Raw genomic sequence first — 26,164 nt, forward strand, 5'->3', positions numbered from 1 at the left:
AGGGTGGAATTACGTTGTCTTTACTAGGAACTGTCGTTATAAGATCGTGAATTTCCAATCACAAAAGGACAAATATTGTATAATCACAGTTTTATAAAAAGACAAGAATAGGTATATATACAGAAATCAACATTCATTGGTGGTTACCTAGGATGGGAGGGAGAGGGAGGAGGAATCACTGTCTAGCTATGTTGTTTGTTGTTGTTAGGTGCCCTCACGTGGGTTCCCTATGACAGCAGAAGGAATACTGCTCAGTCCTGAGCCATCCTCACAATCATTGCTATGTTTGAGCCCATTTTGTTGCAGCCACTGTGTCAATCCATCTCATTGAGGGTCTTCCTCTTTTTCGCTGACCCTCTATACTTTTATGCCTGACATCATACATTTACCAAGCATGATGTCCTTCTCCAGGGATTGGTCCCTCCTAATAACATGTCCAGAATATGTGAGACAAATTCTTGCCATCCTCATTTCTAAGGAGAATTCTGGCTGCACTTCTTCCAAGAGAGATTTGTTTATTCTTCTGGTAGTCCATGGTATATTTAATACTCTTTGCCAGCACCATAATGCAAAGGCATCAATTCTTCTTCGGTCTTCCTTATTTATTGTCCAGCTTTCACATGCAGAAGCGGCGACTGAAAATACCATGGCTTGTGTCAGACATACCTTAGTCCTCAGAGTGACATCTTTGCTTTTTAACATTTTAAAGAGGTCTTTTGCAGCAGATTTTCCCAATGCAGTTATGTGTGTCTCTAGATAGCAGATACGTGTGTTTTTTTCTGGTGATGGGAAAGGTAAGGTTACTGAATGTGGGTGAAGTACACACAACTGGAGCAAGATAAATGATTACACTAAAAAGTACACAAGAATAAGGGACGTTTTTGGTAAATGCTGTAACATATACATTTTTGCAACAACAACCAAAAAACGTGTGGTTACATAGGGGGATATGTATGCATGGAAGGTGTATGTGTGTAAATACGTGTGCACGTATAGGTGTATCTCTAAGCATACGTATACATATATAAGTGTGTGCTGCATATTATTCATATATAATAAAGCACATAGGGAGCACAGTTATAGATACTTCCTAGACGTAACCAAACACCGCATGGGATTAGTTTACAGGGTTTGAAGGCTTAGGACCATAGTCTTGTGGCACAACTTGGTCAACTGGCTTAACATAGTCCATAAAGTTTATGTTCCACATCCTAGTTTGGTGAGTAGTGTCTGCAGCTTTAAAAGCTTGCAAGTAGCCATCTAAAATACAACTATTGGTCTCTATTTGTCTGGAGCAAAAGAGAAAGAAGGAAAGCAAAGACTCAAAGAAGAAACTAGTCTACAGGACTAATAACCTACACAAACCATGGCCTCATCTATCCTGAGATGAGAAGAACTAAATGGTGCCCAGTTATCACTACTGACTGTTCTGAACAGGACACAACAGATGGTCCCAGATAGAATGGGAGAAAAATGTAGAACAAAACACAGATTCTTTAAAAAGGTCAGATTTAACAATTTCCGAGGCCAGCTCGTCAAAGATTGGACTGGACTGTGGGACATAAAATGATACTCGTGAAGAGTGTGCCTCTTAGCTGAAGTAGGTACATGAGACTAAACAGGCAGCTTCTGTCTGGAGGTGAGATGAGAAGGTACAGAGTCAGGAGCTAGCTGAATGGACATGGGAAATCAGGGGTGGAAAGGAGGAGTGTGCTGTCACAGTATACGGAGAGCAATTAGGGTCACATAACAATATAGGTATAAATTTTTGTATAAAAGACTAACTTGAAATGTAAACTTTCACTTAAACTACAACAATAAACAAAACAAAACAAAAAAAAAGGTCAGATTTACTGGACTGGTAGGGATTAGAGGAATCCCCGAGACTACTGCCCTGAGATACCCTTTAAACTTTGTACTGCAACCACTCCCGGAAGTCACTCTTCAACTAAATAACAGATTGGCTCATAAACTAAACAGTATCACCTGTGAGTACTGTGCTCCTTTAAAAAATCATCTGTATGAGACCAAATGGTCAATACTTACCCTAAAGCAAAGATGAAAAGGTAAGGAAGTGGGAGGCGGAGGGTAGCTAGATTAATGGAAAAGGAACAACCAGAACAGAAATAATGAAAATGTTAACACATTATGACAATAAAATAATGTAATAATTTAAAAAAAAAAATCGTGAATTTCACAGTGAAACTCACTCTACAGTGACTAAAGTTTATGAATTTAAAATAAGCATACCTATATAAGCCTGATTTACTATCAACAGGATATACCCAGAGAAGAGTTCTGCCTACAATGGAATATCTGCATTGAACCTGAAACACAGACCTCATTATACATTCTCACCCATGTTTCTCTGATGACCAAGAGTGGGAAAGTTGAAGACGGTTAAATAGTTCCTGCATATGAAACTGAGTGAGGCTAACAGGGATAGACACCACAACTTTGGCTTCATTAGCCTGAACCATAAGGTAAACCAGTCTCAGAATACAACCAAAATGTCGGTATTAGACATTCTCTCTTAAGTAAAATACCAATTATTAGAATAAAATTTGAAGCAATAGGTTTAACATAGGAGAGTGAAAAGGTCAACAGAACTCTTCCCCTTGCTACATTTGAAACTCACCTTCATTTTAACTGTCTAGCTCTGCTGCCAGTGATACCTGATAAAAATAAGAATGTCAACTATGTTTCTAGACAACTCTGCTTATACTAAAAATGACTTCTGATTACTAGATTTTATCTGGACTGGGATGCATGTGGTATAGTAAATTACTTAATATGGTCCTTCTAACCACACATGGTCTTGTGACTCTCACAAAATGATTTGGTGGGAGTATGCAAAAAAGGTGCATGTGGCCCACCAATGGGATTGGACAGCCTGCTAATAATGCAAATAAGGTGCATGGAACCCTTATGGGGGTGGGACCATGCAAATAGGGTATATGGAACCCTAATAAGGGGATTGGTCAGTTTTGCCATCCTGCTAGGCTTAAAGGGAGCCAATCCCATAACCAAAGAGGGACCTCACTACCATCAAGAAAAAAGAGCTAGGTGCAGAGCGTGTCCTTTGGACCAGAGGTCTCTGCGCTGAGAACCTCCTAGACCCAGGAAAGAGAGAGAGCCTGTAACACTGGAGACAGTGAAAAGCGGTGGCAAGAAAGGCGGAGAGAAACGGTGGCAGCAGAACCACAAGACTGGCACGAGACAGTGCAGTGGGCTTCCCGGCCCATGGAGTAAGACAACTACAGTGGGCGTGCAGACCCATGAAGCGAGACAGCTGAGTGCCTTTAGGCAGGAGACTTGCTGGCGGGGTGGGGTGCCTCCTGGCAATCACTGGCGGAGCTAAAGAGCTTTGTAACACTTGCCTGAGCAGGGCTGAGTCCAGGCCAAGGTGCCAAAGGGGCTGAGTGGCTAAGAGCTGAAAGAGAGGCCTGCCTGCAAGCACAGCCAAGAAGCTGTCCTGACCGAAGAACCGTATCCTGAGTTTTTCTGATCCTGAACTGTAACCTGTTACTTCCCTAATAAACCCTCTGTGACTACCGTTCTATGTAGCCATTGCAACAAATTATCAAACCCAGAAGAGAAGTAGAGTGCCGAAGGAGGGATGACTGGTGTCAGACTTGGTAAAAACGTTGGAAGGTGGAGGTATATTTGACCCTCACCTCAGAGGAATCAGTCCTGGGCTGATGTTGATTCTCCCGCCTTATGAAGTTAAGACGTCTGACGCTGTCACGCCATTTTTACAATGCCCTATAAATAATATGATGGGGATACCACGTTGTGGGCTTCCCTGAGTGTAGTGACTCTAGAAACTGACACATCCCTTGTGGCAACCCTTGAAGCTATTTGTATGGAACTGTTACAAGAGATATTGGCTCCTTGACACCTGGGGAGGCTCTCATCTCCTTGTACCTAAACTGTACTTTGAGCTCTGCTACAAGGACTTCTGCTGCTAACGAGGACTACTGGCAGGCTCATGTTCCTAATATTCTTTTGAGTAAACTGGTGTCAAGTGTGGCCATGGAAGTCTTGTGAGATTGAATGTTTAAACCTAAAAGACCCCTGTTGGCCATAGCAGCAAATAATTTCATATGTGTTAATTTTATTATTTGAATGTTTAGTTAAACCTAAAAAGACCCTTCTGGTGGGTGTAGCAGTATATCATGTCATATGCATTAATTTCATAACTATTAATTTTCATCTTACACTGAATTTATATTTATACTTAATTTTCTTCTTCCACTAAAAACGAATTAAAATAAATCATAAATATTCTGAATTCATTTTAATTATAAAACAATGAAATTATCACATCAATTTGATCATTACAAGTAATTTAAATACTACTGTATTTACATAAATGCACAATGACTTTTAAAACATCATGACTCAAAATAACAGAAAACAAAATTAACTGACTGAAGTACTATTGAGTTCCAGTTGTTTCTGTGATAGGATACAAATAAAAAATTTAATAAAAATATTATACTTCCTTAGGAAAAAGTTTCTTAAATCAAGTTTTCCTTCTGAATTATTCTTTACGTTTTAATTAGAGCTTCTTCTAAAGAATCATTGTATTTAAACTTGCAAATTTCTTTTATTAACACATACAATGTGTACTATATGCTGGAATCAAATACCTGAAGGAGCTGGAATCTTATGAATACAGCCAGGACAACAGTGGAGAGAGTCGTGAACAAAAACATCACAGTCCACACAGAAAACATTTTGGCACACACTGCAAACATAGACCTGAAGTGAAAAAAAGAAAAGTGAATAAGTAAAAATAATTTCTAAAAGTACAGCAGAGCTAGAAAATATTCAAGTTGCTTTGCTCTTTAATATTACTATCAACTTTTCCCCACCTACCTATCACTTCCACTATACTATATATCCTCAAATCTAAGGCAATGTACTTTCCCTCCCAAAATGATCCCTTGAAAATGAGGGAATGACTTTATTTTTGAGTCCTTAAAGTCTCTTGTATTATAGGGCACTCTCAATTACTTCATTTTAAACAACTATTTGGGGAAGACACATGAGCTTAATCAAAGCTAGTTTTTTTTTTAATTGTGCTTTAGGTGAAGTTTATGGAACAAGTAAGTTTCCCATTAAACAATCAATACACATTGTTTTGTGACACTGGTTGCCACAGAGCTAGTTTTGAACACTTAGAGAAATCACCTGACTGATTCAGTTAAAAAGAGAAACACAGAAATTTAACAGAGATTTAGTTTATTTCTAGGGAATGACCTCACAATGCAAAAGTTTGTTTCTCCTTTTAATCACGCCTTTCAAGAACATGACAAATATAAGATAAACAAAAAGAAATAAAACCCACTGTTCTATCAGTATTACATATATGGTAACTTTCCAAGAGCATCATCATAAACAGATTAAAAAATTATTACATCTCAAACAACAAAGGATGATGTGTTCTTAAAAACTGTCAAGTGATTCAAAAAGTACTTCTAGTTGAGTATGAAGTTACTGGTATCAAAGAGGCATGTAAAATTTTTAAATATAATTGTTTATGAAATGTGAGAGCAGAATAAACAAGCAATACTTCTAATTAATATGTTACATAGTTTTAAATATGGACACATAACTAAATTAATAAAAAATTAAAAGTAACAGTGATCTATTTTATTTGCCTCTCTGAGAGTTTATATATTCAAATAGACCTCTTCAAAAAATTTTAAAAAACATTTTCTCATTGGCACAATGGAGAAATCATCTTTCATCTGTGGCCACCGTAAATGATATGAGTTATGACAAAGCCTAAAGTACAATATGGACAAAAAAACTTTTAATACGTCCTAATTAAAAGTAGTTTAGCTTGCAAACAGAACATAGTTTAAAGTCCTAAAACATCTTTATAGCAAAATTAGAATACAGAAGGACAAAACTACTATTTTGCTCCCAATTCATCTCTACCCACTGTAATTACCGTATTTTTATGCAAATAACAGTACACCTTCTACATCTGTTTGCCAACTGCACCCTCCAGTGAAAATACCTCGGGGGGGGGGGAGGGTGCAGTTGGCAAACAAACATACAAGTCGTACATTATTTGCATAAAAATACAGTATACTTCTAAAGAATAACCTGATATGGATCCGGCCTTAAATAACCAATTGAAATTTTATTATAATACCACTTCCTTAATATTTCCTACATATTACTTAATATTTAGAAAGCAAATAAACTTACGTGTTGGTCTTTCAATTCTCCCTGACATCCATAACAAAATCTGAAAAAGAAAGCTTAAGAATCATTTTGTTTAGAATTCACTCATAAAAAGTAGTTCAACAAGATCTTAATAATCGCCATTCACCCTGCTAACTCAGAACTGAAGCAACTCCTGAAGTCCACCTTTCAGCCAAAGATTAGACAAGTCTATAAAACAAACAATAACATAGGTAAGGAATGCATTTCTTAGATCAATCAAATATATGAGACCAATGGGCAACACCTACCTAAAAGCAAAGATGAGAAGACAGGAAAGGGCAGGAAAACTGTACGAATGGACACGGGGAACACAGGGTAGAAAGGTGGAGAATGCTGACACATTTTGGGGATTGCAACCAATGTTACAAAACAATTTGTGTACAAATTTTTGAATGAGAAACTAATTTGCGCTGTAAACTTTCACCTAATGCACAATAAAATAAAATTCAAATGTAAAAATAAGAAAAAATAAAAGATTTCAATAATTGTTGTTGTGTTGCTGTTGTTGTGTGCCATCGAGTTGATTCCAACTCATAGTGACCCTATAGGACAAGGAAGAACTGCCCCATAGGGTTTCCTAGGCTCTAATCTTTATGAGAGCAAACTACAAGGTCTTTTCTCCCACAGAGCCATTGGTGGGTTCCAACAGAGCCTTTCGGTTAGCAGGTAAGCATTTTTAACTACTGAGCCACCTGGGCTCTTTCTAAGCAACTAAACCAAAACCCATTGCCGTCGAGTTGATTCCGACTCATAGTGACCCTACAGGACAGAGTACAACTGCCCTGTAGGGTTTCCAAAGAGTGGCTGGTGGATTCGATCTGCTGATCTTTTGGTTAGCAGCTGACCACTATGCACTAAAAAAATAAAACAAAACAAACCCATTGCTGTCGAGTCGATTCCGACTCATAGCAACCCTAGAGGACAGGGTAGAACTGCCTCATAGGGTTTCCAAACAGCGCCTGGTGGATTCAAACTGCCAACCTTTTGGTTAGCAGCCATAGCACTTAACCACGCCACCAGGGTTTCTCGTATGCCACTAGAACCCTTTAATTAATAAGTAATTATCTTTTACAATGACTTTTAGTATAAAGAGTTAAGAATACCAGTAAGTCTTAATAATTCCACATTATGTGCCAAGGTCAACTGACAGCCTGATTTCCTACTTTTTTTTTTTTTAGTTTTTATTTCCATCAAGGTTAAACATGCCATAGTTTAGCATCCTTTCTCAAATGAGGCTGTATAAGAGAATTAAGCCCTACAGAAAATGATTTGAGTGACTATTTTTCAATTCTCCCAAAGATGGTCAATCACTAATTCAGCTCCAGCCTTTCTCTGAGTTGTCTAAATCTCCTCTTGATATGTTCAACTTGCTTTTAATTGTCAAATCTGGTCAATTCAAAAAGTTTCATACTGCATAAGGCTGTCCAAGTGTGGGAAAAGAGCAAATGAAACCCTTTGGAGGACAATTTTGAAATCTCTCTCAAAGTTTACAAAATATACGCAGTCTTTGACTCAGCAATTCCACCTATAAGAATTTATTATGCATACATACTTGCACAAATGTTCAAAGACATAGATATAAGCATTATTTTCTAATAATAAAAGAAATCACCTAGATATCCAACAAGGAGGCAACTAGTGATATAAACCATGATACTTTCATGGAATGTGTAATGATTTCAAATAATTAAATTGATCTAAATATGCCATATAAAATGATTTCCAACAAATATTTTTTAAGTGTAAAAAGCAAAGTGGATGAATACACAATTATCTGCTATTCAATAAGTGTTTAGCATGGCTCCTGAATCCTGGATGTTCTTAACAGTAGTAAATCTGCATTCTCCTAAATCTACTCTATAACTCAGATTAACCATCCCTACTTCAGACTTTATTAGTGAGATTTCACAGCATAACACTAATAAAAATACAGGGTTTTATTAATATCCGGGATCTAGATCAATTATGGTATTTTCAATCACCTCATATGCATGCGAAAGCTGGGCAATGAATAAGGAAGACCAAAGAAGAATTGACACCTTTGAATTATGGTGTTGGCGAATAATATTGAATATACCACGGACTGCCCAAAGAACAAACAAATCTGTCTTGGAAGAAGTACAACCAGAATGCTCCTTAGAAGCGAGGATGGAGACTACATCTCACATACTTTGGACATGTTATCAGGAGGGATCGGTCCCTGAAGAAGGATATCACGCTTGATAAATTAGAGGGTCAGCGAAAAAGAGGAAGATCCTCAATGAGATGGACTGACACAGTGGCTACAGCAACGGGCTCAAGCATAACAATGACTGTGAGTATGGCGCAGGACTGGGTAGTGTTTTGTTCCGTTCTACATAGGGGCACTATGAGTCAGAACCAACTCGACTGAATCTAACAACAAGGTCAATTACGTTATGTCTGTCTCTTATTTTTAATGGCGTGCTAGAGCTGGATTATACAAGCTCAAGAGGGTCGATTGGGAAATATACAGAAGTTTTGAGAGCTGATTGCTAAATTATCAGTAGCTAGAAATTTGCCATGGTGAGAGTATTTATCCACAGAAGTAGCAAACACTAAAAATCAGGGCTTTTTTCTTCCTTTTTTTGGGGGGAACTGCTTTACCAGCATACTATCATGCTTTTTTCTTTTTTTAATTGTACTTCAGATGAAGGTTTATAAAACAGTTTCTCATTAAACAGTTAGTACACATATTGCCCTATGACAATGGTTAACAACCCCATGACATGTCAACACTGTCCCTTCTCAATCTTGGGTTTCCTATTACCAGCTTTCCTGTCCCCTCCTGCCTTCTAGTCCTTGTACCTGAACTGTTGTGCCCCATTAGTCTCGTTTTGTTTTATGGGGCTGTCTAATCTTTGCACACCACCATTCTTACTATACATAAACATGTTTAGGAAAACTAATAGATTTCTGGAGACCCAGATCTTATTTAATAATAAGACGTTTCAGTCATAACCAAGGCATTCTACATCGCACTTTCTAGATTAATCTTGTGCAAGATAATATGATTCTCTTTTTTAATGTAGTAACAATCTATGCAAACATTTCTATAATGTTTACCACTTATAGCAGATACAAATTAATCAAAATTCATATACCTTTCCCCATTATATTCTTGTAGGGGAATTTCTTGAAAAGCATCCAAAGGAAATAAATGATGGTAAGACCGTGCCAGATGCGGAGCAGACACCAAAGTAAGACCTAACAAATAAAAAAGAGATAAGCTTAATATTAATAGCCCACACCTCATACAGCCAGTGACTAAAAAGTCAAATGATATAACTTAGACTAAAAAACCTAAAGCTTCTTCTAAGGTTCCAGATATTCATTTTTTCAGTTTACCTGCAACCATAAAAGGAGATTCCAAGATGGAGTCTTAGCTCTGTCGCTGAGTAACTATGTGACCTTTCTTGGCCTATTTGCTTATTTATACATGCAATAAAATTCTATCACTTTAATTGCTCATTCTACTTATATATATTTATTTTGTGAAGGTAAGAGCTACAAAAATATCTCCTGAAATCTACTGCACTGCCTTTAAATAATATACTTTTCCAGAAAGAGAAAGAATTTGGAAACTCTTCTAAAATGCTATATTTATTCTTGGAAGTAGAGTACTTGGCACCCAATGATGCAGAAAGTAATCTATTTCTCTTCCCGCAGATTAAATCCAAAAATACTATACAGGCAGAACTCAACATTTATTTTAGCAGCAACATAGGTAAAAAGTTATTTAAGATTAATTTTTTGGATAATGATTAATAGTAGGTTTCTTACCACAGATTTTACATTCAACAGGAAGCTCACAGTACTTTGCCCGACATTGTGGGCAGAAATAGCCTCCTAATGTAAGCCCTGGCTCAGTACTGCTATCCAAATGCCTGTGGGGGAAAAAAATTACTTTTAGAAAGAGATATACAAAGATGCGAATAGAGCTAAAGAAAGTATGCTACCTTGATTTTAAAGTCTTGAAGTTGTCCCACAGCTCACTGATTCTCTGTATATTTTTTGGTCTTATTTTTCCTCTCTGACTTTATTTTGAATAGTTTTCTATTGCTGTTTTATTCATTCTTTTATTCTGTAGTGTCTAACATGCTGTTACTCCCAGCCAGTGTATTTTTCATCTTAAATATTTTATTCTTCATCTTGAAAAGTCTGATGTGGGTCTTTTTTTCTATCTTCCATAGCTCTTCCTACCATGCTCATGTTCTCCTCTACCCTCCTGAACATGGAGTATCTTTATAATAGCTGTTTCAATGTCTTTGTCTACTAACTCTACCAACTGTGTTATTTCTGTACGTTTTCATTTAATGCCTTTTTTCCTTCTTAGGGTCATATTTTCCTAACTCTTTGCATGCCTGGTAACTTTTGACTGGCTGCCAGATATTGCAAATTTTGTTTTGCAGTCTGGATTTTTTTGTATTAAGTATTTTGGGCTTTATTCTGGAATATAGTTAAGTTACTTGAAAATAGTTTGATCTGTTCAAAACTTCCTTTTAACAATTTCCGAGGCCAACTCTTCAGACAGGGATTGGACTAGACTGTGGGACATCAAGTGATACTCGTGAAGAATGTGCCTCTTAGACAAGTAGATAAAAGAGACCAAAGGGGTGGCTTCTGTCCAGAGGTTAGAGGGGAAGGCAGAGAGAGTTAGGAGCTGGTTGAATGTTCATGGGGAATCAGGGGCGGAGGGGAGGAGTGTGCTGTCGCAGAATGGGGTGAGCAGTTGCGGTCTCCTAACAAAGTATGTTAAAAAAAAAAAAAATTCTGTACGGGAGACTAACTTGAAATGTAAACTCCATTTAATTACATCAATTAAAAAAAAAAAAAAAAACCAACAACTTCCTTTCAAGCTTTGTTAGGCTGGTCTAGAACAACTATTAGTCTGCGATTAATTTGGTTCCATTATTGTGGACTCTTTTCAATGTCTCTTATGTTAAGAGGTCTTTCCATGCTGTGGTAACATGGACCATTCCCCGGCCTGTGTAAACTCTGGAGATCGTTCTCCCTGCTCCTTTCTGTGGTTCTTTCCCTGGCCTCTGGTAGTTTCCTCACATTCATGTGCTGATCAGTATTCAGCTGAGAATTCATCAGGAACTTTCTGTAAATCTCCAGAGAACTGTGCAACTCTTTCCTCTCCAATACTCTGCCCTGCAAATTCTAGACATCTCAGTCTTCCCTAAACACCGAACTTTGTGTCTTCAACTCAGCAAGACCTTTGGGCTCCCCTTTCTGAGCAGCAGCCTGGAAATTCATTCCACGGAGTTTAAGTTGGAACAGTTACAAGGCTCACCTCATTCATTTCTCTTCTTCGAGGGATCGTTACCTGTACTGCTTGTTGTCCAATGTCTGAAAACTGTTGTTTTACATATTTTGTGTGTTTTTTTTTGGGGGGGGTTGTTTAAGGTACAGGGCAAATTCTGTCCCTGTTACACTTTCATTCTTAAATTTAATTTTGTTTTACAACTATGTAAAACATAAAGTTCCAAACAAGGTATATTCACAAAAGTCAATGGTCTATACCTGATCCCTCTGCCTTTCCCCACACCCTCTCCCCCAGGTAATCGTTTAAAACATATTTTTGCTTTATACTTCCATTACTGTTGTTTTTATTATTAATATAAACAAATATGTAAGAGCTACATAAATGTCTACTAAATCTATCACACTGCCCAGGGTGCCATCCACCCTGACTCTCAGATGAGTGGTAGGATACTATACACTTGTCTCTACCTTGCTCTTTTACTTTAGTAATATGTCCTGAAGATCATTCCACAGAAGTATATAGAGTCTTCATTCCTTTTTTACAGCTACATAAAAAATATAATATTTTATAACAGTCATTACATTTTAAGCCCATTTTTTAAAATTTATAACAGAGTAAGGAATTAAAAATGTAAAAGATGATTACTGACAATTTTGAGGTCTTTACTTACGCCATGCTAAAAGAAGGTTTTGCATCTTGATCAGACAGAGAAGCAATGGTGTGCTGAGGAAATCCTGCGCAGAAGAAAATGTATTACTTTCTTTACCAAGCAAATAACAGAATTCTAGGACTAGGAATCTAAAAATGTTCCTACCAGAAAGCTTGTACAAAAGTTCTCTTTCCTATCCCTTAGATATGCTTATGATGAAACTGATCATAAATCCGAACTACAAGAAAAACTAAAAGTAGGGGAGGTGGGGGAAAGATATGACTGCACATATGACTTCTGATTCTAAAGTTTGTATCTACATTTTCTAATTTGATAACAATTAACACATACTGCTTCTTAAAAGAACAACAGTTTTTGATTTTTAAGTAGTTTCTGACATAATCGGAGCTTCTATACATACTCCACTTTCCCCTTCTATAAAAATATAACTGTATGATTAAAATTTTGGAATATGCAAACCTTTCAAATAGTTTGTTCCTTGTATATATTTTTTAATTCTGAAAACAGGTTTAGGAAAAGCAGAAACAATAAAAGAAAAGACATTTCACTATATAAATATTAAAAATTTACTTACATATGAAAACAAATAAATAAGGTAAGGACCAACCAGAAAAATATTTGCTTTATGTGACTGAGAAAAGGCTATAAAATTTTTGGAAAATAAAACAAAAAAAATTTTAGATGATCCAAAACCCATCATTCTATCCACCCCCACACTCACAAAAATCACTTTTAGCAATCTGGTGTACTTCCCTGTAACTTTTTGCCTTTGCGTAATTTACACTACATAGCGTTGATCATACAATACAGAGGATTTTGTAGCTTATATAACAAAGCATTTTTTTTAAAAAACAAAATGTCTTTATACTTTTCTATCCTTAATAAAAGAAAGCCAGTGGTGTTCTCTAGGTGACAGGATTAAAGGTGGTTTTTATTTTCTTTTTACTTCTCTGTATTTTCCAAAATTGCTCAATAAGCATAATTTGTTTTCTAATAAAATATTTAAGTGAAAAAACAAATACTTAGATGTTAAAATGGTAATTTGTGCAAATGAAAAAAGAAAGCCTAATGTGACCAAAATAAATATAGAAAATGTCTATTTCAAACTAACACAGAAAACTTACCCATACGAATAAGTGAGCATTCAGAATTGGAGCTGGCAGGAGGAGGACTAACGTGATGTGTTAGCAATTCTTTGTAATGGCTCTCATCTAAAATAACATGGTACATGCCTAATAAGACAAAGAGTAAAAGGAAAAAAAATCAGCTTTCCAGATATAAGAACAAATTATAATTTCTATGTAATTCTGTAAAAGATACATCATCTGAAAAATGTACATTTTCAAAATAAAGACTTAAGCTAAACTGTCAGTTTAAAAACTTTATTTAAGCAATATCTCTATATTGACTTCTCTGGATATAACTATAATTACAATTTTATCATAGCCAAATTATGAGATCTGTATGAAGTACTATACATAGTGAAATTCCTAATTTTCCAGGAATTATACAGTATTTCCTCTAAATACATAACTACTGAAAATTTTCTTGCATTTGAGGATGGTATCTTACAGAATCAATGGTATACTTAAGGTGACACCTATATTTTGGACTACAGGATATGAACTGGTATAAATTTAGTAGCTTACAAGCACATTAAAACATTCTAACTAGTTTAATTAACAGTGTTATTTCATACATAGTAATGATGAATAAATATTGAAGATTCTAGATACATACCACCAGTCTCACGAGCAAGTATAGTGCAAACCCGAACCTCTGCAGACAATCCAATAACAGACACTCTAATTTTAGCTGCCTTTACAGTCTTCGTAAAATTCAAGTAGACAGAAGGTCGGGGCCAGCAAGGGGTAGAAGAAAAACATTTAAGAATTAATGTGTTTGAAAAACAGAAAGAATGCTCTGAAAACTAGTGATAAATTCACTACAGAATTCTCTTTAGAGTTGTAACTTTGGTTTTGATTATAAAGAATGTATGGTTCTACCTTGACTAAATCATAGATATTAGATGGATCACAAGTTGTAAGACTGCTAAAGATGATTAAGACTTCTCTACTTGTATGTCCTGGCATGTGTCTAAAGAAAGATAAAACACACTCCAATTAGGTATAACAAATTACATTAATGTAAACTTTACCCAGAAAGAATAGTACACATGGTTTACACATTTAGACTACAGAACACCTTAGTTGTTTCAACACTGCAAGGGAATGAATTGTGAATATATTTTAAACACTTTAATATAAATTTTCTAAAATGAACTACACACATCTTTTCTTTTTTATTGATTCATTTATTCATTTATTGGGTACTCTTTTAAGATCTGCGGATAAATAACAACCATGACTGACAAGGTTCCTGACATCATGGAGTTTACATTCTAGTAGGTGTGCTTCATACAAAATGTAAAGTATACATTGGGAAGTATGACAATACCATATGGATCAACTTTCAGGTGTATATGTGTGGCTTAACAATAGTAATACACTTCTTTCTTAAAGACTACAACTTAATCTCTTGATGATTCAGAGTCATTATGATCATAATCTTTGTATACCATTTTAATTAAATAATAGCTTAATGGGTGGGGATTTAAGATGTGGTGAGTTGTTTGCCCCTATACCAAATAGGGATTTCTATGCTTTTTGGAGCAATTTTATCAGCTTTATAGGTTTCCTCTTAAGATCTTCACTGTCAGGCTCTCAGCTACCACTTATGGATGCTGCCATTGTGCCTATGTCTTTTATATGCAGTACTTCCTTCTCATGTACTTCAAAACTATAAAAATATTTGTTATATTAAGGTATAAAGGGTGTGTCAGGGCAGCCTATCAAGGGGTAAAATATATGAGCTTTGTTGTTGTTGTTAGTTGCCACTGAGTTGATTCTGACTCATGGCAACCCCACGTGTGCTTTAGCTATGCTGAATACTTCCTTTGGGTTTCTTAGCTATATTCCACATAGCTGAACTTGCTATCAATGTATACAGGTATTACAAAACAAGTTAATAAAAGTTAATAAATATACAACCAATTCAAATTATTATAGCACATTAAATTCTATAAATAATCCATTTTAAATAAAATATTTTTCATCAATGTATTCTTTTGTGCTAATTTTGATTATCTTTTCTAAACACTTACAGTTTTGATTATATTTTTCTAAAACTTTAAGCATATGCCTCACCTACTAAAATACAAAAATAAAATGGAATAACCAACCAACATCATACTAAAAATCATAAATGTCATTCTGTACTTTTCCTTCTAAATAATTACACCACTATAGCTGGGTCTATGGAGACTCATACTAACATACTGTCATTTCAACTCAATTCATTCAAAACACTTAGAAATTAATTGTAAATAATAAACATAAAATACTAACTTCAGAGTCTGCATAGCCATGTTTAAGGAATTATAAAGAGATGGTTCTCCATGGCAGGTCATATCTACAGCTTTCTTTAAAGATGTTATGTGTTTCCTTGGGTTTCCTAGAACAGAAATGGAATACTTACTTTTAACAAAATCTAACATATACTTTATGGAAATTTATTTTTCTTCCCAAATGTAAAGATCTATGATGTTAAAGCACAGAATCTCTTCAATTTATACTTCTAGCAAGTTGTGCTTTTCTCAAAAATGTTTGTTAACCTCATTTCCTACTGAAAAAATAAAAATAATCTGTTTCTTTGTATCTATTAGCACATATATTTTAAACATTAATCCTAGCATGTATAACTTTTTACTTTTAATATTTCCATATTTCATTATTTGTAAGACTAATGTATTTTCACATTTTAACATTTCTGAAATCAAGATGCATCTTACAATCAATCACTGGCAGTCAGACAACATTAGTGACAAAGTCGTCACTGCCTGCTCACGTGCAAACCTACTATTCATTAGTTATTAAAAGTGTTGTTGCTTCGATCGTATCATGTACATTGCTGGCACTATTCATGTTATTTAACTGCCATTTAAAATGTTTTTAGATAAGTTATTAATACAAAAGGTTATGTTTGCATGTAGAAAGGCTTAGAACAGAGCAATGAGATATAAGTACATTATTAGCAAAGCAAATATTCACTGATGGAAGAACGTCTGCAATTTCACATTTTCTTGTGGGGAAAAATAAAAAACAAGACCTTCATAGGATGTAGGAAGGGAGGATTCCCACAAGTAGGCAAAACTGTGTTACTTCCTGTTACTGACATAGCAGCTAAAACACTGTCTACTTCATGCCAGACAATACAAATGAAGGCAGGAAAAACCGTCAAATCCCTAAAATTTGACAGAATTGTCAAAGCACCGCCAAGCTGGTGTGACCAATTCACATATCATTTAACATTGTGTCAAAGTTTAACTGCCAAGGTTTTTCCTTCTTAATGGCTCATAAAACAAAGATTTCTCTTATTTATAGCCAAAGAAATATGGTATTCTGTAAACATTTTCTCCTATTTCAACACTGTCTCCATATTAATTAATGACAGTTGAAATTTTCATTATACTTGTCTTATCATTTAGTGTAGTTCATCAAATTACTTCCATACTGTTGAATATTTATTTCCAATTTGTCACTACTACATAGAGTGCTGCAAACACTATCCTTGTATAGTAAGCCTTTTTCTTCTTTTATAACATTTCCTAAGTATAATCCCAATGAACGACCATTTTTATCGTTCTTTTTCAAAAAAACTTTAAACTCACTTATAAGGCTGGTTTTGTTAAGTACTAGTTTCTCATGGTTCATTAAGCAACACATTGCTTTTGAAACTTAATTTTGCCAATTTAAAATAGTAAAAGTGTATTAAGTTAGTCTGTATTTCTTTGACCACTTGGTTGGCTAAACTTTTTTTTCCCCCCAATATTTATTTACTTTCTATCTTTATTCTGGTGTCAATTATCTGCCTTCTTTACCCATTCATCTACTTAGAGCTTCCTGGTGCTGTTTACCTGAATAAGCTTTAAAATATTAACCATTTGCCATATTTATTATAAATACTTTTGTGATTTCTTGGAATCACAAAATTTTAGATACAAAAAGTACTTCCCTAAGTCCAACTCCTTCATTTCATAAGTGAGAAAACAAATCCAAAGAAGTTAAATGACATTTGCCTATCTAATGGCAGAACTAGCATCAAACTCAGATCTCCTGCTCTCCGTCTACTTCTCTTTCTACCATACCATACAAAATGTCTTTTTATCTCCAGTTGTGTTATAGGTATAGGAAAGAAGCATGCTACATCAGTGTCAGTGCAGTTTACAGCAGTGATTCTCACTGGAAGGAGAGACAGTGCCTTCGACAAGCCTGTCAATCTCCAGAGGCTTCTTCAACTATATACATATCACTTCTCCGGCACCCATGGAAATCTACTATCAGTCTGGGGAAGAGGGAGGAGGGAGTCAGCCCTATACCCCTTCCTTGAGGAAACCATCCTTACCTGACTATACAATAATCCTGTTTAGTTCCTGTGGTTCAGGTGGAGCAGACCCTGCTTCCATCCTGTCCCAGAGATAAGCATAATCCAGGACTACCAATAAAATACTTCATTCCCCTGCCCACTCTGACTGCCCATGAGGGGCATGTCATAAGCAGGGCCAATTAAGAGTCCTCCCTGGCACTTGTGATGAAGCTACAGACTACAAGAGTGATATAGATTTGGGGCTATTAATGAAAATCGTTTTGCTAACAGAAAACATATCAGAGAATGAGGTCAGACAGAACCAGGATCCCTGGAAATAACTGTACATGAAATCAACTCTACTTTTGAACATGAGCCAATAATTTCGTTTTTGAACCTAAGCTACTTTGAGATTTTTTTTGCAGGGGGGGGGCAAGTTATCACAAGTGAGTTTCTTGCATCACTCTGAGTTAGCGTACATTTTACTACTTACGTGTCATGGTGAGGATGAAAGTTAAGATTTAAAGGATAGTGTATTCCACAGAAAATAAAATGGAATTAGTGATATAAATTTATAACACCAAATACACGAGGCAAATAAAACCCACCACTACTATCTCTTAAAAGACTAAAATTCAGATAAGCATGTAATGCAAGCAGAATCATTAATAGCAGCCACAATTCAAATTTTATACCCTTTGCTCTTTAAATTAGAGGTTTAATTTTTTAAAAAAATTAATTTTAAGACTGAGTTTTATGAATGGTTACAATAATTTCATCTTAATACTACAGGAATAAGAATGTATAGTTCTTAAAGAAACACACTTATATTCATTGTAATGCTATCTACCACTATGCAGAACTCAATTTAAAACAGTGGAGGATTTCTTATTAAGTTGTTTCACATACAGAGCTAAGAGGAAGGTACAAGGCTGGATAAATAAAGCAAAGTTCTTGTGTCCTTACGTCTACTATCTAACAAAGGTAATATTATGCACATCTATGTATAAACAAAACATACCTGAGAGTTCAGTCAGTTTTTCAGCTCTCTTACTCTTAGTTACAATTATTCCAATCTCAAAACAAAAACAAAAATGACCTATTTTAATTTAACAAAGCAAATTATTGCCTTTTAATAAGAATCAACATAATTAAAATTATTACAAAGGAATAAGCAACATGTAAGAAACTTTTCCTCATGGTGCTTTTGACAAATAAATTTAGCTATGAGTTCACTGTAATTGCTTAAGTTTTAGAGATATTTTGCTTTTTCTATTAATTTTTGCTATTTTTTGCCTTTCACTGATTCTCAATTTGAATAATTTAATGATTTACAGAATATATGCACTATTTTTTTTATAAATTACATTTGGCAGAAATATCAGGACTCTAATTCTGAATTCTATCACTATGTACATACTTGACTAATAGGATTTTGATCAAAATATTCCTCTACGAAGTATTCCAACAACTGTCAAAAGAAAAAAAAAAACTAGATTAAGAGCAAAATAGCAACCATAGAGAAAGTGTCTGATTTATCAAATGACTCTTCCCATGATTTTTAAGCTTATAGATTTTTAAAAATTTCACTAGTAAAAATATAAAATTGAAACTAATTAGCTAGTAAAAAAACTTTAATTTTAAATGGTAAGTGATCAGATAGTTCTGAGTTAGTCCTTAAAAGACAGACTTATTTGGACATGTCAGAGAGAAACAGTTTAAACAAAGGAACAGATCCAATGAAGACAGAGACAGGAAAATAAGCAGAATTGAGTTTTGTTAAATTAGCAATAATGTGAATGTACCTGTAAACTGAGGAGAAAGATTCAAGTCAGTCAAATGAGAATGAAGATTCAATAAAGAAAAAAGGTAGCTGACAAAGCAAGACTCTGATTTGGATGGGAGGGTGGAAATCAAGGGCACAAATAATTAGCTATTTTGATTTATCATTTCCTTAAATGATCCAGCAGGACTTCTACTTGACTGTAGGTTGTACAGGGAGCTCTGGTGGTACAATGGTTAAGCACTCGGCTGCTAACTAAAGGCTGGTTTGAACCAACCAGCTGCTTCGTGGGAGAAAAGACCTGGCAATCTGCTCCTATAAAGATTTGCAGCATAGGACACTCTATGGGTAGGTCTACTCTGTCATATAGAGTCACTATGAGTCGGAATCAACTCGACTGCACACAACGACGACAACAACATAGTTTGAATGGAAATCCCTGAGAGGTACAAATGGTTAATGCACTCAGCTGCTAACCAAAAGGTTGGAAGTTTGAGTCCACCCAGAGGCGCCTTGGAAGAAAGGCCTGGCGATCTATTTCAGAAAAATCAGCCACTGAAAACCCTATGGAGCACAATTCTACTCTGCAACACATAAGGTTGCCCTGAGTCAAAAATGACTTGATGGCAACTGGTAACCGGTAATAGTTTGTATTAACTCTGTAGAAAAATAAAATAGCATTCTTTAAAAAAATTTTTTTAAGAATTCAGTGTCCTTCCCCATATTTAATACAAATTGAAATGATTTTACTATACCTTTAAAGTACATGTCAGTCTATTGGGCTTTAAATCTTGGTCTTCCATTGTTCTTGATCCATCTATTACCACATAAAGGTGGCGCATCTACCAAAAAAAATAAATAACGATAATTTTCAAATACATTTTTGACCAAAAATTAAAATAGCATTTTAATATCCTCTTCAATCTACAGATATATTTTAAAAACAGTCTTTTAAAAGGTTTGCTATTTTACTGTTCTTTGTTCTAGTAAGCCAGAATGTTGTTCTACTCAAACCAGTTCTGTACCAATAAAGGAAAAAAATAATAACATACCATTCCAAGTCGAACTTGTCCATGGTGCTCAAATACTCTGTTAAAATTATTCAAAAAATTTTAATGGAATACCATATACTACCCTAAGAATCAATACAACTTTCCAACTAACCTAATGAAACAGTAAGTATTTATAATTACTAAACTATGAACTCCACATAATTATAGACATTTTGGATGGTTTCATGAAGACTTATTTCCCTGCTGAGGCCAGGGTAGTCCCTGGCTCTTTCCCCCATTCAGAAGGCAACAAGCCAGTCTCCCTGAAACACAGTGGAAATGAAGTACTGCAGAGTGGGTATAGGTGGACAGAATGGCTTAAAGGAATGTATTTTACCTTTGGTAATACACTTATGAAAATGTACATACCTCTTTCTCTTTGCCTTAAAGAGAATGTCTTCTATTGTAGCTTTAAGTGATCCAGATTCATCTTCTTTAAGAATCTCCCTAAGGAGGAAATGAAATGTGTGGATAATTGCCTCCATGAACAACTGCCCCCCTTTGCCATGAGACCAGAACTGGATAGTGCCAAGCTACCACTACTGAACACTCTGATCAAAGGTTCTATAAAAGAATCCTGATCAAAAGGGAGAAAATGCAGACAAGAATTTCAAATTCTTATGGAATCCAGATTTTCTGGAACAATGGAGGCTGGCTGGACCCCTGAAACTACTGCCCTGAGATAATCTTTAAACCTTAAACCAAAAATATCCTCTGAAATCTTCTTAAAACTAAACAATAGCTTATCTTAACTAGTAAAGAATGTCCACCTTGAGCATTGTGCTTTTTCAAGATCTATCTATATGGGATCAAACTGACAACAGCAACTAGAAAGATTAGAATTAGACAGGAACCTCCGGGGGCAGTAAGTTTATGTTAATGTTATGTTACCAGAAAAGGAGGGTGAGAATGGTTGCCAAATTCAAAGAATGTAATCAATGTCACTGAACTGTACATGTACAAATTGTTGAACTGGTGTATGTTCTGCTGTGTATATTCTCAACAACAACAAAAATAAAATAAATTATATATGTATATATAAAAAAAACTCTCTATAAGCAATAATTACTTGTTTGAAAAGATAAGCCCAAGAGAAATGAACACAAATGTCCACACAAAGATTTACACGCAAATATTTATAGCAGCATTACTCCTAACAGCCCAAAATTGAAACAATCTAAATGTCCATCAACTGGTGAGTGGATAAATAAAACGCCATGGATCCACATAATCGAATACTATGCAGCAATAAAAACGAACTACTGACACATGATCTTGAAAACAGTATATTAACACGAACTACAACACGGACAAACCTTGAAAACAGTATGTTAAGTGAAGAAAGCCAGACACAAAAGACCACGTATTGTGTGATTATATGAAATGTCCAGAATAGGTAAATCTATAGAGACAGAAAGGAGATTAGTGGTTGCCTGTGGCTGGAGGTGACAATGACATTACAGGGAGTCCCTGACTTATGACGCATTTGAGTTATGACAAACCGCACTTATGATCACGTGTTTTTTTGTACATCTTATCATTACTAGTATGTACTACATACAATGTTGCAGCGAGTACTCTGCTGATGTTATAATTCTCAGATGTTCACTCGCAGATGTTCAAAGAACGGATTAATAAAGATACTAATAACAAAAGGCAATAATAATGAAAACTTAAAAAAAAAAAAAAAAGGTATTCGACTTCTATCAGAACTAGATTACAACAGAGTAGTCAGAATGGAACCCTGTGGTAAGTTGGGGACTACCTATAATTGTAAGTAGGTATGAGGGGTCATATTAGGGTGGTGAAAAATGTTCTAAAACTGGTTTATGGTAATGGTTGCACACTCAGCAAATTTTCTAAAAATCACTGAAATGTCCACTGGAAAAGGGTGAATTATAAGATATGTAAAATATACCTCAATAAAGTTTTAAAAAAAAATCTAAAAAAGAAGAGAGAGAAATAATATGATAAACTTACCATGTTCTTTCATAGCCTCCTTCCCATCGCTTAGTTCTTTCCGGTTCTTCATCCATTTTGTTTTTAAATGTATTATATAATTCAATAGCCTGTAAAAATAATTAGATTGTGAATATTCTAAAGATGTTTTTCACCAGATGCATCCAATTAAATTTGAAAATTAAAGAGAGGGAAGTAAACATAAAAGTTTAAAATAATTAGAATGCAAGGGCATCTTATTCTCTGTAGACTACTCAGTAACCATTCTTGGGTTAAAACACTTCTTTACAACATTCTCAAGGAACTCTCTTTTTCCTATCCTCACAAAATAATATGACTATTTATGCACAAATTTGGAGCCAACAGAAATAAACACCTTTTTACTATTTTTAGAAGACAAAAATGCACTATAAATGTGTCCAAGGTCAGGTCCAGGAAACCATGGGAAGTGGGTAGAGGTATGGGTGAAACAAGATCAGTCACAATTGATGATTACTGTAGCTCAGTGATGGATACGTGATGATTCATTCTCTAATTTTGTGTGTCTGAATTTTCCCATAATCAAGTTTTTTAAACTTATTATTTATAAATGGGTAAATGTTTATGACTCATAATTCACAAAAAGAGGACACAAAATTAAACATATATGATCTCGAGTATTAGAAGAAATTTATGTAAATAGTAACAACCTCATAGAATATGAAGAGAAATGAGTTAATATATGTAAAGTACTTAGAATAATGCCTGATATATTCCAGTGGAGAGTCCTAGAATGCCTAGCTTAGGCACACCCATTACATAGTTATCTCAAGCAAGGGAAGTATCCAAATGGCACAATAAGATGTTGAAATAGGATTCAAAAAGATCTTCACAGGCTATAACCTTGAACTTCGACAGGAATAAAAGTCCTACACTTGAGTGCAAAAATTTAACTGCACAGACAAAGAAATGTAGTTAACATGAATAGGGTAAAGAACTTAGGTATTTTAGTTAACAACATGAATAAGAGCAAAGTTAGATATTTTAGTTGAGAATTGGTAGAGTATGCAATTGCCAAAAAATGTATAATAAACTAGTGAAATTCTATGGTACTAACAGAAATAGAGTAGAAATATGGCTTAACATGAATGGAGAAAAGAACTTAGGTATTTAACTACAAATGAGGGGAAATTCAGATATTTTAACTGAGAATTAGCATACACTATGATTGCCTTGACAACTTCAATATTTTCTCCGTTTATCATGATGTTGCTTATCAGTCCAATTGTGAGAAATTTTTGCTTTCTTTATGTTAAGGTATAATCCATTCTGAAGGCTGCAGTCTTTGATCATCAGTAAGTGCTTCAAGTCCTCTTCACTTTCAGCAAGCAAAGTTGTATCATCTGCATATTGCAGGTTGTTAGTCTTCCTCCAATCCTGATGCCACGTTCTTCTTCATGTAGTCCAGCTTCTCAGATTACTTGCTCAGCATACAAACTGAATTAGTGAAAGGACACAACCCCGATGCACACCCTTCCTGATTTTAAACCATGCAGTATCCCCTTGTTCTGTTCAAACAACCGCCTCTTAGTCTATGTACAGGTTCTGCATGAGCACAATTAACTGTTCCGGATTTCCCATTCTTCACCATGTTATCTATAATTTGTTATGATCCACATAGTCGAATGCCTTTGCATGGTCAATGGAACACAGGGAAACATCTTCCTGGTATTCTCTGCTTTCAGCCAAGACCCATTTGACATTAGCAATGATATCCCTTGTTCCACATCCTCTTCTGAATCCAGCCTGAATTTCTGGCAGTTCCCTGTTGATGTACAGCTGCAACTACTTTTGAAATGATCTTCAGCAAAATTTTCCTCGCATGTGATATTAATGATATTGTGCAATAATTTCCGAATTCTGTTGGATCATCTTTCTTTGGAATGGGCACAGATATGGTCTCTTCCAATCAGTTGGCACATAGCTGTCTTCCAAATTTCTTGGCATAGATGAGCGAGCGCTTCCAGCATTGCATCCATTTGTTGAAACATCTCAATTAGTATTCTGTCAATTCCTGAAGCCTTGTTTTTCGCCAGTGCCTTCAATGCAGCTTGGAATTCTTCCTTTAATACCATCGGTTCTTGATCATATGCTACCTCCTGAAATGGCTGAAGTTGTCAAGGATTTCATTTTACTTGAATTCACAATCAATGCCCATGGAATCAGACGTCAAGAAATCAAATGACATATTGCATTGGGCAAATCTGCTGCAAAAGAATTCTTGCAAGCGTTAAAAAGCAAATCTATCACTTTGAGGACTAAGGTGCGCCTGACCCGAGCTACACTATTTTCAATCGCCTCCTATGCATGTGAAAGGTGGACAATGAATAAGGAAGACCGAAGAATGCACCAAACATTGCAGTTTATGGAGCTCTTCCTCACACCTTATCCTGCCAAGCTCTGTGAGACAGGGTGATTTGTCTCTGTTTTTCAGATGTGAAACTCAAGCCTCGAGGCCACATGGCTGAAGACAGAGCACAAACGGGAACCCAAGACTACACTTCCCAAAATTTGCCTTAGGGAGAGCCATTGTTCCAGACTGGAGCCCCAGAGGCTTCCCTGCAGCTCCCCAGACGGAAGCTGTCCTCTGCCTCCCTCTCGACACACTCCTTTGCCCCCTACTCCCTCAAAAGCCCGGGCAATTCAGCCCTCCGCCTTCGGTCGCGCAGGCCCCTCCTCGTCCCCGCGCTCCCCGGGCGACAAGTCCCCGCCACAGCACAAAGTAAACCGCTTTCAACTCCGGACTCACCCAGCCGGCCGGGCCGCCGCTCTGCCCGGAAGTCCCGCCCCATCCGGTCTATGGTCACTACAGAAGTCCTTCCGCCGCGAGCTGTGGCGACGCAGAACTGTTACGGCGGCGAGAGGTGGGTGCCTGAGCGAGGCGCTCTTGGGCAGTTGACTCGCAAACAGGCTGTAAAGTTGGGCAGAGGCGGTTAGCAGTTACCCTAGTGGCCGCCATTTGCTCTTGGAAAGTCGTAGGCCGGCTTATCAGGAGGCTCTGGGAAACTTAATTTTTATTGTTTCTAAACGGTTGGTGGGATGAAGGACGCTGACCACAGCGGCAGCAGCAGCTAATCAGCAGTTGCTGTGCGACAGTATACAGGGGCTGCTCTATTTGGCGCCCTGTTAGTTTGATGATGACTGTGGTAACGTAGCACACAGGAACTTAATGGAGCATTTGGATCCTCCTGCTGTTCCTTCAACAAATATTTATTGAACACCTATTTTGAGTCTGATAACGGTTTTAGGGACTGAGGAAATTGCAATGGAAAGCTGACAAAAATCCTTGCCTTCATGGAATTTTCCTCATACTGTTGTTGTTAGGTGGCTTCCAGTCGATTTTCTGCTCATGGAGACCCCATGAAACAAGAGTAGAGCTGCTCCATAGGGTTTCCTAGGCTGTGATCTTTATGGGAACAGACTGCCAGGTTTTTATTCCACAGAGCCGCTGGGTGAGTTTTTTTCCTAAGCTAATGGTCCTTTATATTTTTTGTAGTTTTAGGCTTGTTGGAGCTGCTTGTTAGTAAACTATTGCATGACATTTAGACTGATGCAGATTAAATCCAAACTCATACCCAACGACCATATCCTGAACTCTATCGTTGGAGACATTCAGGGCATGAGGTCCTGGATTTTTTGAGTGCTCATGTGTCTGTATCTAACCTCCTGCCCTATCCATCTGTCTTAGTCTGGGTTTCCCA

The 26,164-nt window shown here is 36.1% G+C and overlaps 1 protein-coding gene across 7 annotated transcripts; it reads right to left on the reverse strand.

The window, feature by feature from the left end:
- Positions 1-596: 596 nt before the first annotated feature.
- Positions 597-25,242, reverse strand: GTF2H2C (GTF2H2 family member C). 7 transcript variants are annotated; one of them, XM_023729558.1, is made up of 18 exons: positions 25,213-25,242; positions 22,446-22,534; positions 20,835-20,912; positions 20,466-20,502; positions 20,169-20,255; positions 19,051-19,101; positions 18,652-18,706; positions 15,614-15,719; positions 14,213-14,303; positions 13,947-14,034; positions 13,331-13,438; positions 12,207-12,270; positions 10,048-10,151; positions 9,369-9,471; positions 6,229-6,268; positions 4,656-4,767; positions 2,047-2,092; positions 597-635 (listed from the first exon to the last, which is right to left on the reverse strand). In XM_023729558.1, exons 2-18 carry the CDS (start codon positions 22,499-22,501, stop codon positions 617-619), a joined length of 1,245 nt encoding a protein of 414 aa, XP_023585326.1. In that variant the 5' UTR covers positions 22,502-22,534; positions 25,213-25,242; the 3' UTR covers positions 597-616. The 7 variants fall into 7 exon arrangements, 6 of the variants coding, with proteins under 6 accessions (XP_023585326.1, XP_023585325.1, XP_023585328.1 ...); XM_023729557.1 differs by lacking the exon at positions 597-635 and adding an exon at positions 689-779; XR_002823748.1 differs by lacking the exon at positions 597-635 and having other exon boundaries at positions 6,229-6,281.
- Positions 25,243-26,164: the final 922 nt, after the last annotated feature.

This window comes from Trichechus manatus, unplaced genomic scaffold, assembly GCF_000243295.1.
Source record: "Trichechus manatus latirostris isolate Lorelei unplaced genomic scaffold, TriManLat1.0 scaffold00029, whole genome shotgun sequence".
Lineage (NCBI taxonomy): Eukaryota > Metazoa > Chordata > Mammalia > Sirenia > Trichechidae > Trichechus > Trichechus manatus.

What these genes read in the sequence shown, in the direction of transcription:
- GTF2H2C (XM_023729557.1), bottom strand. Translation starts at nt 22,501, where the DNA reads ATGGATGAAGAACCGGAAAGAACTAAGCGATGGGAAGGAGGCTATGAA. An exon ending in GACTGACATGTACTTTAAAG is followed by an intron (nt 19,102 to 20,168) that starts GTATAGTAAAAT and finishes TTCTTTTGACAG; the next exon opens with TTGTTGGAATACTTCGTAGA. An exon ending in ATGCTCACTTATTCGTATGG is followed by an intron (nt 12,271 to 13,330) that starts GTAAGTTTTCTG and finishes TCTTCTGCGCAG; the next exon opens with GATTTCCTCAGCACACCATT.